The 13,680-nt window shown below is 47.4% G+C and overlaps 1 protein-coding gene across 4 annotated transcripts in view; it reads left to right on the forward strand.

The window, feature by feature from the left end:
- The window catches only part of LOC144149486 (uncharacterized), a 589,882-nt gene extending 576,417 nt beyond the window's left edge, over window positions 1–13,465 (forward strand). For 2 of the 4 annotated variants that reach the window (XM_077681074.1, XM_077681076.1), the window contains 6 exons: window positions 1,866–2,275; window positions 3,612–3,914; window positions 6,033–6,277; window positions 7,623–7,801; window positions 9,422–9,549; window positions 12,116–13,465. In XM_077681074.1, the coding sequence (XP_077537200.1) occupies window positions 1,866–2,275; window positions 3,612–3,914; window positions 6,033–6,277; window positions 7,623–7,801; window positions 9,422–9,549; window positions 12,116–12,340 (1,490 nt within the window). In that variant the 3' untranslated portion in view covers window positions 12,341–13,465. The remainder of the gene's footprint in view (window positions 1–1,865; window positions 2,276–3,611; window positions 3,915–6,032; window positions 6,278–7,622; window positions 7,802–9,421; window positions 9,550–12,115) is intronic. The other 2 variants (XM_077681075.1, XM_077681077.1) reach the window with 2 other exon arrangements.
- The last annotated feature ends 215 nt before the right edge of the window (window positions 13,466–13,680 follow it).

Here is a 13,680-nt window from a genome sequence, read left to right on the forward strand (position 1 = left end):
AACTCAAGCACTGGAATCCTCATGGCTGCCATTAACAAAAACTAAATCTTCTTTAATGCACGGGTTGTCAGATTAATTTACTGTTGCAGTGGTCTGAATTTAGTTTAACGCCAGTAATGTTTCATGCAGTGTATTCTTGATTGAGAGCAGGAATTAGCGTGAGCGTGTTCACTGTGCATCGTAATTGTAACCAACATAATGACTCGCTCCTGCCTGACTGTAGGTTAATGACTGCTGACAAACGTTATGAGTGGTGGGTTCACGCTGCTGCTCTACATCGCAGACAGCGGTAGGTCAGGCCGCACCTCGCGTGTCCAGAATGAGTATAGGAGCAAGAGCACGCGGCACATGAGGGTCTCAGGCGAGTTAAGTAATGACACGCCATTTTAAATGCAGAGCATTTCAGTAACTCACGATGTCACCCGCGTTGTCCCGTCGTAGTCCGCACCGTCGTTGTCCGCACCCGTCCCCCTACACTATATAAAAGAAATACTATCCGGCGCCCGGTTTTGATCCCTCGACCCTACGGGCGGAACGCAATGTACATAGTGCTTTACCCACTGCGCCACAAAGCCGACACAGAATGGGACGCTACGAACGCGCCTTATATCGTTCACTCATTCAAATTACTGCTGACGAGCGCCCTCTCGTCAACAGTTGCCACAAGTGCAACAACATTAATGTAACGCAAACTACTTAACGTCGTGCGCCCCCGGAAATGCTCTGCATTTGATCGTGTCCCTCGCGAGGGGGATGTTTCACTGTGTCGCCATGCGAACAGTTTGCCACGCTTTAGTTTCAGTTCTTTCTTTGCTGGGGTGCCGACGATCGGCGCCACCTCCTCGCACTTCGCCGCGGGAGGATCCGCGGCGGGGGCGAGAGATGGCGCTGGCGTCTCCGCGGCCGCGTCTGCGGCCTCCGCGGGCACCGGCGCCGGCGCGGGGTCTTTTTGTGTTTGCTTTTCCTCCCGCTCGTGCCGGCGTTGCACTGCCACTTTTTTTTTTTCACTCACTATTGTAAATGGGTGTAGTCTGTCTCCAACAGCAATGGCCCCTACTGAAGCGTGAACCCTACTAAAAGGTTCCGTGTATACGGCATTATGCGAATACGAAGTCCATACGGAGTGTATCTCGCGGAGGCGTAACTAAAGCAGATATCTTCCCAAAAATTTGAAAATCCGATATTGTCTCACAATAAGGACGTTTTCCCCAATTGTCGTTTTCCAGTCTTCAATAAAGGGCGAAATCCAGTTCCTCATGGTTTCCGTATACTCAGTATATACGGAATTAATACGGAGAAGAATTGGGTGTTTCTGGCAGCCCTATAGCAGAAAAAACGGTGTCACGTTTTTCTAAGGATATGCACTTCTTTATTTCCATGTGTTTGTGAAAAGGGAACCTAGTTTTATTGCGGCCTTGTGTTGGGTTAGTAAGAACTCAGCATTCCCGTTATTCCACATATAGCAACATTTTAGACCCGCCGCGCGGTGGCTCAGTGGCTAAGGCGTTGCGCTGCTGAGCACGAGGACGGGGGTTCGATTCCCGGCCGCGGCGGCCGCTTTTCTGATGGAGGCGAAAAGCGAAAACGCCCGTGTGTACGAGATTTCGGCGCACGGTGAATATCCCCAGGTGGTCAAAATTGATCCGGAGCCCTCCACTACGGCGCGCCTCATCGCCTGCGCTGCGTCGGCGCGTTAAACCCTACAATCAATCAATCAGGAACATTTTAGGAGGTTGTGCCACCTGGCGCAGCCAGGAGAGGATTCATGATTCAGGAGCGAAAGAGGGAAGAGTGCGCGTGCCCTTTTTTCTCGGGCGCTACGATTCCTAAACTATGATTTAACTCCTGAAATGTCCGTCCCTCAGGCATCCCCTGCGTGGCCGACGCCTACCAGCTGACGCTCGAAGCGGAGGACCTCGGCGAGGCACAGCGCGAGCCTCTGGAGCGGCTGCGCATGCGCTTCGAGCAGGCGCTCCGGGACATCGAGGAGCGATGGCGGCAGCGCGTGGTCGACCTGGAGGCCCAGCTGTGCGGGCAGCCCGAGGTGGACAAGGACTCGATCGACTGCGCCCAGTCGACCATAGCCAAGCTGCAGGACGAGCTGAGCATGCGCAACGTGCTCGCCGAGCGGCTGCGCGCCGACGTCACGGCGCTGCAGAACCAGCTGTCCCAGCAGAGGGAGCAGCTGGCCGCCGAGCTGGCCCTCAGGGAGCGAGAGCTGGCGCAGCTGGCCGAGCAGAGGAGGGCCTCCGAGGCCAGGGTCCAGGCGCTGCAGGCGAGTTGGGGGAGCGTTCGCCCAAGGTGGCCAGTCTCTCGTATGTCTGCACAGGCTTGACCTGAAGGGTGTTACAGGGCACACGGTTGGTTTTAAAAGCTGAATTTTGGAGCCATAACGACTGAAATGAGGTTCAGATAGCAGAGCAATACTTGCTTAAGGCTAAGGTACGCCATAATTTACTCTTGTGATGTTGATGAAATGTTTTGCATACGATTGAGCAGGGGGAGCTGATGTCTATGGTGACACTGCCAGCCACGTGGTACTCGATTTTGCTTTTGAGCCCTATTCTTGTGCGCACACAAATGTTTGCACCTTCAGAAGAATAAGGTGGGCATTAGAATTGTGCAGTTACAATATATATGTGTCGTGAGTAATGGGTTTGAAGGCTTCAGATTTAATTATGATTGTGTAAAGGCTAATGGAGAATACCTCAGTAACCTCAGATTTGCTGATGACGTTGCCTTGCGAAGTAACTCGGGGTACGAATTGGAAAGCATGCTTTCCGCACTGGGCGAACAGAGTAGAACCGTGGGCCTGAAAATTAATATGCAGAAAACTAAAGTAATGATCAATAACCTCGGGACAGCACAGCAGTTTGAGATAGGTGGCGAGGCAGTGGAAGTGGTAAGCGAATATATCTACTTAGGCCAAGTTGTGACCCCAGATCCCAACCATGAGGCAGAGACAATGAGAAGGATCAGAATGGGGTGGGGTGCATATGGCAGACATTCTCAGATAATGAATAGCAGTCTTCCATTGTCGCTGAAGAAGAAAGTGTATGACAGCTGCATCTTACCGGTACTCACCTACGGGGCAGAAACTTGGAGGCTCACTAAGAGGGTTCAACTTAAATTGAGAACGACTCAGCGGGCAATGAAGCGGAAAATGATAGGTGTAACATTAAGGGACAAGAAGAGAGCGGAGTGGGTCAGGGAGCGAACTGGTGTTAAAGACATATCAGTAGAAATTAAGAAGAAGAAATGGACGTGGGCAGGGCACGTAATGCGAAGGCAAGATAACCGCTGGTCATTAAGGGTAACAGAGTGGATCCCTAGAGAAGGCAAGCGTTGGAGGGGGCGGCAGAAAGTTATATGGGCAGATGAGATCAAGAAGTTTGCGGGGATAAATTGGTCACAGTTGGCACAGAACCGAGGTAATTGGAGAATAATGGGAGAGGCCTTTGCCCTGCAGTGGGCGTAGATAGGCTGGGGATGATGATGATGTGTAAAGACATCAAGTTTCAGTCTCCTTGAACTAGAGAAAAGGGTGACCAATGCAAGTGGGAATGAGTTTAATTGATGTCCCTCTTCATCGACCCCGACTATTCCTGCAGGTCAGCCTGGAGGAAGCCGAAAGGAAGGCAAAAGAAGAGTTAGTCTGCAACTCAGAGGCCTGGAAGGCTGAGCGGGAAGCACTGCTCTCGGACATCGAACTGAAAACGCAGCAAATAGAAGATCTCAAGCGCACTCTGGCAGAGGCTGCCACCGGAACAGCGGCTTCTATTTGTCGGCAGCGCACCGATGCTGAGGCGTCATCCGCAACTGCGGTCGAGGGTGAACCTTCCAATTTGCAGGCCGTGTATGAATCGCGGCTGGCTGAAGTACGCTGCCAGGTCGAAGAAGACCTCGTGCGGAAGGTGAGTCGCTGTCAGTGCTTTGGAGCTTGGATTCGTTCATTCCTAACTGCGAAATGCGGATACGGTAGGGCCTGCTGATAACGGATGCCGCGGGAAATAATTTGTGCACCCATGCTTTGCTAACGTGAAGTTAAAAGAAATTATTGCCATCTACCATGGAATAAAATAAATACAGTGAAACCTTGTTAAACCGTATACGGGTACGCGAAGAAATTACGTATTAAGCGGCACTACAGTTTATCCTACTGCATTAGGTTAAAAGGAAACCGAGTTGGGGATTCGGCTTAAGTACGTATAAAAAGAATGTACGGCTTATGCGGGTATGCTTTAACGAGATTTCACTGTACCTGCATACAATACAAGGAATGATTTTGAAACGGAAAAAACAAACGAAACAAAGATTTGATCCCCGCGCTGCATATATATGTGCTGCACACACTCACCTAGGATGTTAAAAAAGAGAGTTGGGTGGGCACCATGGGCTTGTTTTGCACCGGACTGGACAAGTGGCGTTCCAGACATAACAAGTTAGTCTTATAACACTGGCCACAGCCTTTTACGAATTTTGTTGCACAGAATGAAACGTGTGATGCAAGTTTGCCCAAGTGTGGCAGCAAAATCGAAAATAGCTTTTTGTCGCCCGTTTAGAATGAAAACGCAGAGTTACTTTAGAGGAGGTACAGACTGTATAAATAATTCACCACCTTGCAAATTACGTCACATTTTTTTTCTAAATACACTAGATGGCGCCATTATTCTAAGGTGGTCACTTTTCCAACTTGGTTGCCAACTCTCCCATCCATCTGTCTATTCAGCCGCCCGGCCAAGAGTTGAAAGCATTTTTGAATGAGGCTTTTACGTAGGTAAAACATTTCCAAACCACTAAATCTGGTAGCATGCTCATACTTCTCGACATCGTTCAGCAAAAAGAAAACATTGCAATAGAGTTCTGAGAGAATGCTCTCCCCTGAAACATCACCCACACCCCTCTTTAGGGGGTAATATTCAGGTACCTAAAAGACCCCAAAGGTCGCCCACCCCATAAAATAGCACTAGCTTTGACGCCTTCGAAAGCCCGGGGAGCTTTCGAAAGACATCGGGAGCACCGCCGATGTCTGATTTTGAACAAAAGAAACACAACCTGTCCGGATTGACGGGCAAGAGGAGGAGGAAGGCGTAGTAGGTAGGAAAAATAGAAGAGCGGGGGGATACCATCTTCCCATCGTTTAAGTAGTGTAGCATCTCAGCATGCCTTTACAATCCTGAAGGCGGCGAGTTCAACCAGGGTCGCCTCTGCGAGCACAGAACCGGTGCGGGGACCCGAAGCTCAGATGAGTATGATGGATGAAGCACTGCAGTTCGTCATTTGTTCGTCGGTTCATCACTTAGTTGTTCTTTCTGCAATTAATTGACTTGAAAGTTCGTGCATCTCGTATTGTTTACGTGATATCTTTCCACTTTTGGTTTGCGGCACGGCCACTTTTTTGTACTTTTTTGCACCTGACCCAAATTTTCGCCCATGCCATAGTTTTCACTTCTTTCGGAACTCCTTCCTTTCTTTCTTTCTTTCGCGAAGGTCTTTCTGAACTGTGTGGTAGACGTATTTGATGCGAAAGATGAATAAATAACTGATTATTGCAGTTTTCTTTTAATTAGAAATAGATGTCTGTAATTTTTGTGAGAGCAAACAAAAAAGCATTGAAAGTAGTATTTTAACCTGAAAATACGAAAGGGCTCGGACTCAACCTTGCAGCTCATTACTCGACCGTCAAGTCAAACAGTCACAAAAGGCCTCGAGAAATTGCACGCCAGCAGTGGGAACACGGGAAAATTGATTTTAATTCAGCATCCTTTGATTGCATTTAATATTGGAGGACCAAGACAGGAGGGGAAGAGCGTGAGAGGTGGGCACGGGGAGAGGAGAGGTTGTAACGTGGCAGAGGCAGCAGTAGAGTATCATCTTTAGACACTATTCGCAGCAAAGCGAGCAGATATGCACGGCCTTTTTTTTTCAGAGGTGATGGAATTTGAAAACCCGCCGCCATCTCTACTTACAATAATTGCTTGTCACGTATGTCCTAACAGCTTTTGTTTCATCTGCCCCGCTCCTTTCGTCAGGTGCGCACTGATGTCGAACGCGAGCTCCGCACCAGTCTTGAGCAGAACCTCAAGCTGCAGCCCAGCCGACGAAGCAGCGATCCCCAGGCCCAGCTCAGGCCGCAGGACTTGACGGCTCAGCTGACGGAGGACATCTGTCAACTGCTGAGGCAGTGTCTTCGCTGTGGCGGAGCCGCAGGCAGTGACGCGCCAGCTACGGATGCTCGCCTCCAGGGTGGTGCTGGGAGCGACGACAGGGCGTCTGGGTAAATGCTGGAAGGATTTTCGAAAATGTACTCTGTTTCCCAAAAGAAGGGGATGCATGGTTGGTGTCTTTCAGCGTGTACAGTGTTACCATAAGCATTGAAATGCTGTGGGGGTAGTGGAACGAGAGTCAAGAAGGGTTGAAGGAGGGGGTGTTACCACAGGCATTAAAATGTTGGGGGATAGTAGAAGGAGGTTCAAGGGAGGGTTAAAAATGGGAGACAGATAAGCTACCCTCCGCTGTGGCTCAGTGGCTGAGGTATCGTGTTGCTGAGCCGAAGGACACGCGGGTTCGACCCCAGCTCGGTGGCTTCTTTTCAGATGGAGGCTAAAGGGGAAAGTGTGTAGAGATCGAGATGTAATCATGCTTTGTTTATAATCACTCAAACGAAGCCCTCTTAATAACAAGGCCCCGGTTTTTCTTTCGTCTTTTTGGATGCGGAGCAGACTATGGTCGCGCCTGTTCCCTCCGCCGTTGTGCGGCCGCCGGTGTGCGGCGTCCACACCCCCACTGCGCATGCGCATCCTCCTCCCCCTTCTCTCCTCTCCTTCATGATTGCAAAAGCGCTACTTGTAAACGACGACGAAGGAAGAAACAACACGAAGCGCTATTATCAACTGAAATTTATTGTGAAAAACGAACATACATATATACGAGGAAAACGAACAAGAATCTGCGTCACCACCAACACATTGATAGCAACAATACATTTCAACCATTCATACATACATGACTGAGTAAAACATCGACAGCAGACAGCAGCAAATAATCAAAAGGCACGTGGAGTACATACCAAGATTAAGCACAATCAAACCCCTTCCAAAAAAGCAAACTCGATATCATGAAACTTTAAAGATGGCAGTCTACAAGGCCAGGAGAGAAATGTGGCTCGGCTCTGAGTCTCCTGGAAGATCGCGCCAAGCAGAGAACTCGCCGGGGTCCGCGTTCCTCCTGCCTGCTGCTTGCCACCTCACTTCCACTTCCTCCTCCTCTTCTTCTTCCCACCGTCATCCTCGTCGGCCACGCCCGAGCACTTCTTCTGCCTCACTTCTAAGCGCTGCGACAAGCGCCTCCTCACACCGTGTTATATCCGGTCCTGCACTAGAAGCGGTTACGGTCCTGCTTGAAAGCTCCCCAGGTGTTCCAAATTTATCTGGAGCCTTCCACTACGGCGCGCCTCATAGCCCATGTGTAGCTTCGGCATGTTAAACCACCCAGATTTGAAACAGTGTTACACTGCTTTGCAAGTACCAATCAAACAACCTCGCAAAGTGTTGGAAGCTTCAAATACTCATTGACTTCTTTTTACTGCCACCACGCATGGATCCAACACGCCATCTCTTCAGTGACACCGGAGACACGAGCGCAAGTCCCCACGGGAGCACGTCGGGGGCGTCGCTTCAGGAGCAGCTGGCCGGCCTCATTGGCAGGGCAATCGGGGTCATTGAAAGCCACCTGGAGACCCTGCACCTCCAGGAGCACCAGCGCCTGCGCAAGAACTGCGAGGAACAGATACAGCGCATCAGTGAGTTCACTGCTGGGCACCTGTTTAGCCAGCTGTAGCCGGGTGGCGAACACACAAGGTGTGGAGCTTTATCGATGGTAGTTACTTCTTCAATATTTTGTGTATGTAGCTTTTAGGCACCAGAAAAATGGTTGTTTGTAGAAAAAGAGGAAGGGAACTTTTACTATGAGTGGAAGAGATCATAAATTCGTAGTCCGATTCTTCAGCCCGGGACTCCACTGGTGTGGCCAGCTGTCTTTGCCCTTTGTGGAGCAATAGCTGCATGTTGAGATAGGAGCTGGCCAGCATACTCTAGCAGTGTTCACAGGAGCCGTTTTAGAAGGGGGGGGGGGGAGATCTGAGTTTAGTTGGCATTCCGAGACAATCGGTACAGTGTGCCTGGGACTTGGCAGCGAATACAGAGGGGATCATAGAGAGTAGGATGGATGGCGTGTTGTCATCTTGTGTGTCGATACGTATTGGTCTGTAATCGTCCCAGGATGGCTTCCTGTTCTTTCGTGGCCTGATCAGTGACTGGAGGATAGAGTGGTCTCGTCAGTCGATCATGTTGAGTAATATTGGTTCGTGTGAGGAGTGGTTGCCAGGTCCAGCGAGTGGGACAGTAACGAATGTAGAGAGGGCTTGTTGAGAGGATTAGTGTATTTGAATTTGCATTGTACTGCTTTGAGTAGATGGATGCCTTTTCTCAAGAGGTATTGCATGAAAAGTTATTCTAGCTCGTAATGATAGTGCAGTGATGAACCCGAAGCAACAATGATAGTATCGCAGCAGTATAAAAATGCTATCATTTCCATCGGTCCTTGTGACAAGGCTATTTGGTCCTTGGGAATAAATGGATGCGTTTTCCAAAGGGGTATGGCGATACAAGTTATTTTAGCTCAAGGAAGGAAGCTCACACTAACACGAAAGACTGAGGGTAGCGAAGCTGTACGCAACTTTCACGACCATCACGAAGATTTAAGTAAACTATTGCTGCCAATTTGCTTCTTCTTTGATGTGCAATGTTGGTTACTCCATCACTGTAGCTATAAGTGTGAGCTTCTTTCGTTTTTTTTTTGGAAGCGATAATCATTGGACATCATCTTGGAGGGGCATACGCTATGACGTGTCTTTTTCATTCCGAGCAAGTGTTGCCACGATTACGGTGAACGCTGGAGTCATAGTGTTCACTTTTTTTTTTGCTTTTTATGGAAGGGTTAAAAAACATATCAGAAATGCCATAAGTGCCCACACACAGTCATGTCACGACATTTCCAAAAGTTTTAAAATACTCCATTGCTGAAGTGGCAGTGTGTACAACGCACTAAACTTGTGGTATTCTGTGGCCTAAGGGCAACAAATTTGATGAGCTTGTTCTTCACTGAAAATGCATCAACTACTTCAAAACTGACCAGTTGATAATTTCGCATTAACAGGGGCACGTACAGCATTGCCTTGCGCGGTGGTCAACGCACCTCCTAACACCCTGCACACCCTGACTTTTCCTCTTCAAACACATATTAAAGCCGTAGTTATAACACAATTATAGCAGTAGTTTTAACCCTTGCTTGTTGTTACCCCCGTTCTTCCCCTACCAATGTCCCCTCCACGCAATCCCGCTGCTCAAACTGCCATGGCCAGAGCAAAAGCACATGATGGAGCGTTTGGAGTGCGAGCTCCAGCACAACGAAGAGCTGGCGACCGTCAGGAGGCAGCAGGAAGAGCAGCAGGTGCAGCAGCCTGGGCCGGCGAGCCAGCATCAGGTCGAGGTTCGTACCCAAGACGTCGGCAGGAGTTGGCCGGGCACTTCCTTCCTGTGGCGGTGGTGGCTGCAACCCATGTTCTGCCTGTTCTGGATCGCGGTTGGCTTTACTTTGCATGTCAGGTCGAGCACGCGGGGCTACTTCTATCGGCCGGCACTGCCCGATTCCTAGGAGGTTTTGCAGAGTTGGCTCCTGTGTGTGTCTTGGGCTGGTGCATGATGCTTGCGGTGTTTACTTCGGTGGCGCTGTTGCAGTGGAAACGGCCTGAGCTCGTTTATGAGCATTCTATGCACTCCCTTCTATGCACGTGAGTATAATTGCTAGCACCATGTCTTTGTTCTTTGGCAAGACTATTTTCTGCTTACCACTTGGTAACTGCCCGACATCAGTGATTAAACACGACAGTGGTAAGGTGCGCAACTAGCCACATAATGTTTTTGCGAGTGGGGATGACTATGTAAGGGCCGATAGATTTAGCAACTGTCTTTGCAATGGGTGTGACTTAGTAAGGAGCCCTGAAGCAGGGAACGGTAGTTTTGCCTGCCGTCTGGAGGCAAATTTTATTCCAGATTCGCTAGAAACTGACCAATCTAGTCCCAAGCTGTCCAGGGTGTAATAATTTAGGGGTGTCAGTTGCAATTCAGTCATTCTTTTCTTCGTTTTTTCTCTGTGTAGCTCAGTTCTTGTAGCTCAATTCTTTGGGCACATTTTCCCACTTGTGGCTGCGCATTTGGAAACTGCACCAGTGTAACATTGGTGCATTTTGTTGGGATGTCGATGATCGTATATTTGTGGTTAGCCATCACAAACGGTTAAGTGTTCAGCAAACATTTTTTGTCCATCTTAATTAGGAAGCATAAAATTGCGAAGTACAAATTGAAATTGTGTACATGTGTGTAGGATTCTGTCCTCCATTACTGTCATTTTTAATTTCACTTCGCATTTAAAATATGGACGAGCCAATCTTTCATTTATCACTGTTTTAAATATCTCATTGTCATCACATGTGAAAATTAAGGTCGCATTTATCACTTTGCAAAACGAGCTCATTGTGATCGCACGAGCAAATTAGAATGTCGTCCCCCCTCCCTTTTTTGCCCATATTCGCAACTCTAGTTTTAGCTTCACGACCAATACCTTTAAGCACCACAGAAGTTTCTTGATGGAAATGTTATGACAATACGACTTTTGTGGATGCCCACGGGCTTTCTCACAGCAATGTCATCTTTGGCAGCACTACGTTTGAGCATCTCTGTGTGTGTTTTGGGATTTAGTTAACGATGCAGTAATGCCTGATACTCTGTTTAGTATAACTTGCACTGCACTCAACCAAAACATAGTTACCTTCATTCAGAAATCTGTCATTCTATCCAGCAGGCTCTGTACAGCAAGTGCATAAAAATGAAATTGTGATTGAGCATTGAAAGGGCTTGTAATTGTTATGTCGTTGCAGCAGGGCATCAGGTCATATTCAAAAAATTTTATGTAGATTAGGTGTTGTAGTGATGCAACCATGACAATGACATTAAGAGTGCAAGCTCTTCTTAATTAAGAAACTTGTCACTCACTTTTAGCTGTGGACATCTTGTTGCTTTAAAAAGTAATAAATGCTGTGTATGCATTCATCGAAGTACACCATCACGTTTGAGCTTTTCCTTAGCTGTGTGCGCAATGCTTATATTCTGTTCGCAAAATAAAAGGTCTAGTGTATGGCTTTGTTTGTAGAATAAAAGGTTTGTGCACAGACCTGGCGTGTGGCTTTGTGTTAGGTGGGCTTTACCTGCTAGGCGCTAACAGCTGTTTCTTTGCCTGCGTGTCTAGTAACGCCCACATATTTCATTGTGTGTTTTCTGATCTGGTAACCATGTTCTAATGTTTTTCATTGCTTTTTTTTCTCTTCTCCTTCCCTTTCCTCACTCCCATTGCTTTCTTCACAACACATTGTCTGTGTGTGCCCTTATCGTACCACAAAAACTGATACCAATACTTCCCCTTACATTGCATCCAAACAACCCTACTCTGTCGTGTCCCATAAATGTTGATTTTGGACATCTTTTTTGCTATTAAAAACTTTTTCCATGCATGCAACATTACTCCAAAATGGCTACTTTATCCACAATTTATTTTATTTCATCTGTTTGTTATGCTCGTATTTAACTTGTTTCTGTTTTTGTTTTGTCAATTCCCTTTCATTTTTGCATCCTTTGCACACAAAATTAACTCCCTTGCCGGCCTTTTGTCATCGTTTCTCTGGCTAAACTTCCTCGCTTTTCTTTTCTTTTTTGTTTTCTCACGGCTTTAACACTGTTGGCACATGCCCCTCCTTCTGCCACATTTACACCATTGAACTTGTCCTTCTGTGAACCATAACTTTTGCCAATCCTGCTCTAACCGACTTGGGAACTGTGTCCAAACAATTCCCTAAATCACCTCCGCACATTTTTGGTTCGGTGCCAATTTTCATTTCCACCAACATGCAACTCTCCCGCACAAACACTCTTGCGACACTTTCCTTTCAATCACACCGCACTTTTTTCCAATGCACTCAAACCAAACGAAACCCTCGCAACAGCAGCAGTCCAGTGTGGCAGGCCCGAGTAAGATCGACACTCTGCTCCGCGACCTCTACGTCGAGAACTCCAGACTCCTGCGTGCTCTTCAGCGAGCTGAGGACGGCCGACGCCGCGCTGAACATAACAGCACCCGCCTCCAGTACAAGTGCCGTGTTTTGAGCAAGCTCCTCACTGACGTTACCCGAGCTGCCGTCGACGGCAGTTCCAGAATGACGTGCTCTTGAACACTGCAGTCACGGGACACACTATGGTGCTGGAGTTTGTACTGTTTCGGGGCCCTTTTAACAGCAGGAATCGAGAATCGTGCTGCTGATAGAGAGAGAGTGCTTTGTTTCGGGGCCCTTTGAACAGCATGAGCCAAGAAAGTTGTGCTGCTGCTAAAATAACCATTATATCGAGCGCCGAATTCACGCTTGTAGTTCGTTCATGGGGAGATAGTTCTTGTGAAAACATTATTTAACTGTAAGAAGGTGTTTTTGTGGCTTAGCAGACTTCATTGCAAAGTGAAGTTGTTTTTTTTGTTTGTTGTTTGTCGCGAAAACAGGATTGCAGCATGCAAATAAATGAACACATCCGGGCGTGGTACAAATGGGGTTACTGAAGAAGGGCTCCTTTTGCATATGCATCATCTATCATTTTGGTGTCTTCAATCATTCACTTTATTCACCATGTCCATAATTCAATAGCCCAACGACAGCTTCGTTTCGAAGTACCCACCTTTCTTGCATGCCCACCTAAAGACCGCAGGTTTTGAGGCTAGTGCATAACATAAGTTACATGTTATCACTTACACCGTGAATTTTGCAGCCCTTTTATTATTTAACAAGTGATCAGTCGAAATGGAAGCTTGCCATTTAATGTGATGTGTTGGTGGGAGTGTCAGTTAAATGTGATCACTTTCCTTAGCGTGCTATAAGACATGCACAAGTGCTGTGCCTGTGACTTGGCTCCCAGTGTCTGAAATGACAGTTAACGTCTATGTATATTGGTCTTTATGTCTGTGTTAAAATTGGGGCTGGGGCATGTATTGACCTTCCCCTAAGCAGCCAGCCCATTCTGTAGCTTTCCACTTCTCGACCCCCTCAAGCCATTCAGCTGCAGGTAATCCTCCTGTAGCAGCAAGTGGTTATATAAACTGATATTATCTTTGTTAGCTTCATTTTGAGGATGTTGTATCATTGTACTTGCTAAAACATTGAGTTCATGTTCCATTTTCCTATTGTAGCAGCTGTTGCAAATGGGATTGGTTATTATATGCGGCGTAGCATTTTGTTAAGGCATTCTTGCAAGATGCAGTTGTTTTTTTTCTTTTGCAGCATATGAATAAAACACCAAGTGCCCCACACAAAGTATGTTGTTTTTCTTTTCCCGATTTTCTTTGAATGATGGCACATCTTTTCTTTTTTTAATTGCAGAAGGCACACACGTGCACATAGGGATGAGTGTTTGGGGAATGAAGTTGCCACTATAAATATTTCCTCCCATGCCCGGTGAACAAGCACCTTCAAAGAAGGTGCTTACATGTACTCAAAACCTGCAGTTTATGACTTCCTAATGCAAAGTA

This window comes from Haemaphysalis longicornis, unplaced genomic scaffold (genome assembly GCF_048455015.1).
Source record: "Haemaphysalis longicornis isolate Haplotype H1 unplaced genomic scaffold, Haemaphysalis longicornis Haplotype H1 scaffold_8, whole genome shotgun sequence".
Lineage (NCBI taxonomy): Eukaryota > Metazoa > Arthropoda > Arachnida > Ixodida > Ixodidae > Haemaphysalis > Haemaphysalis longicornis.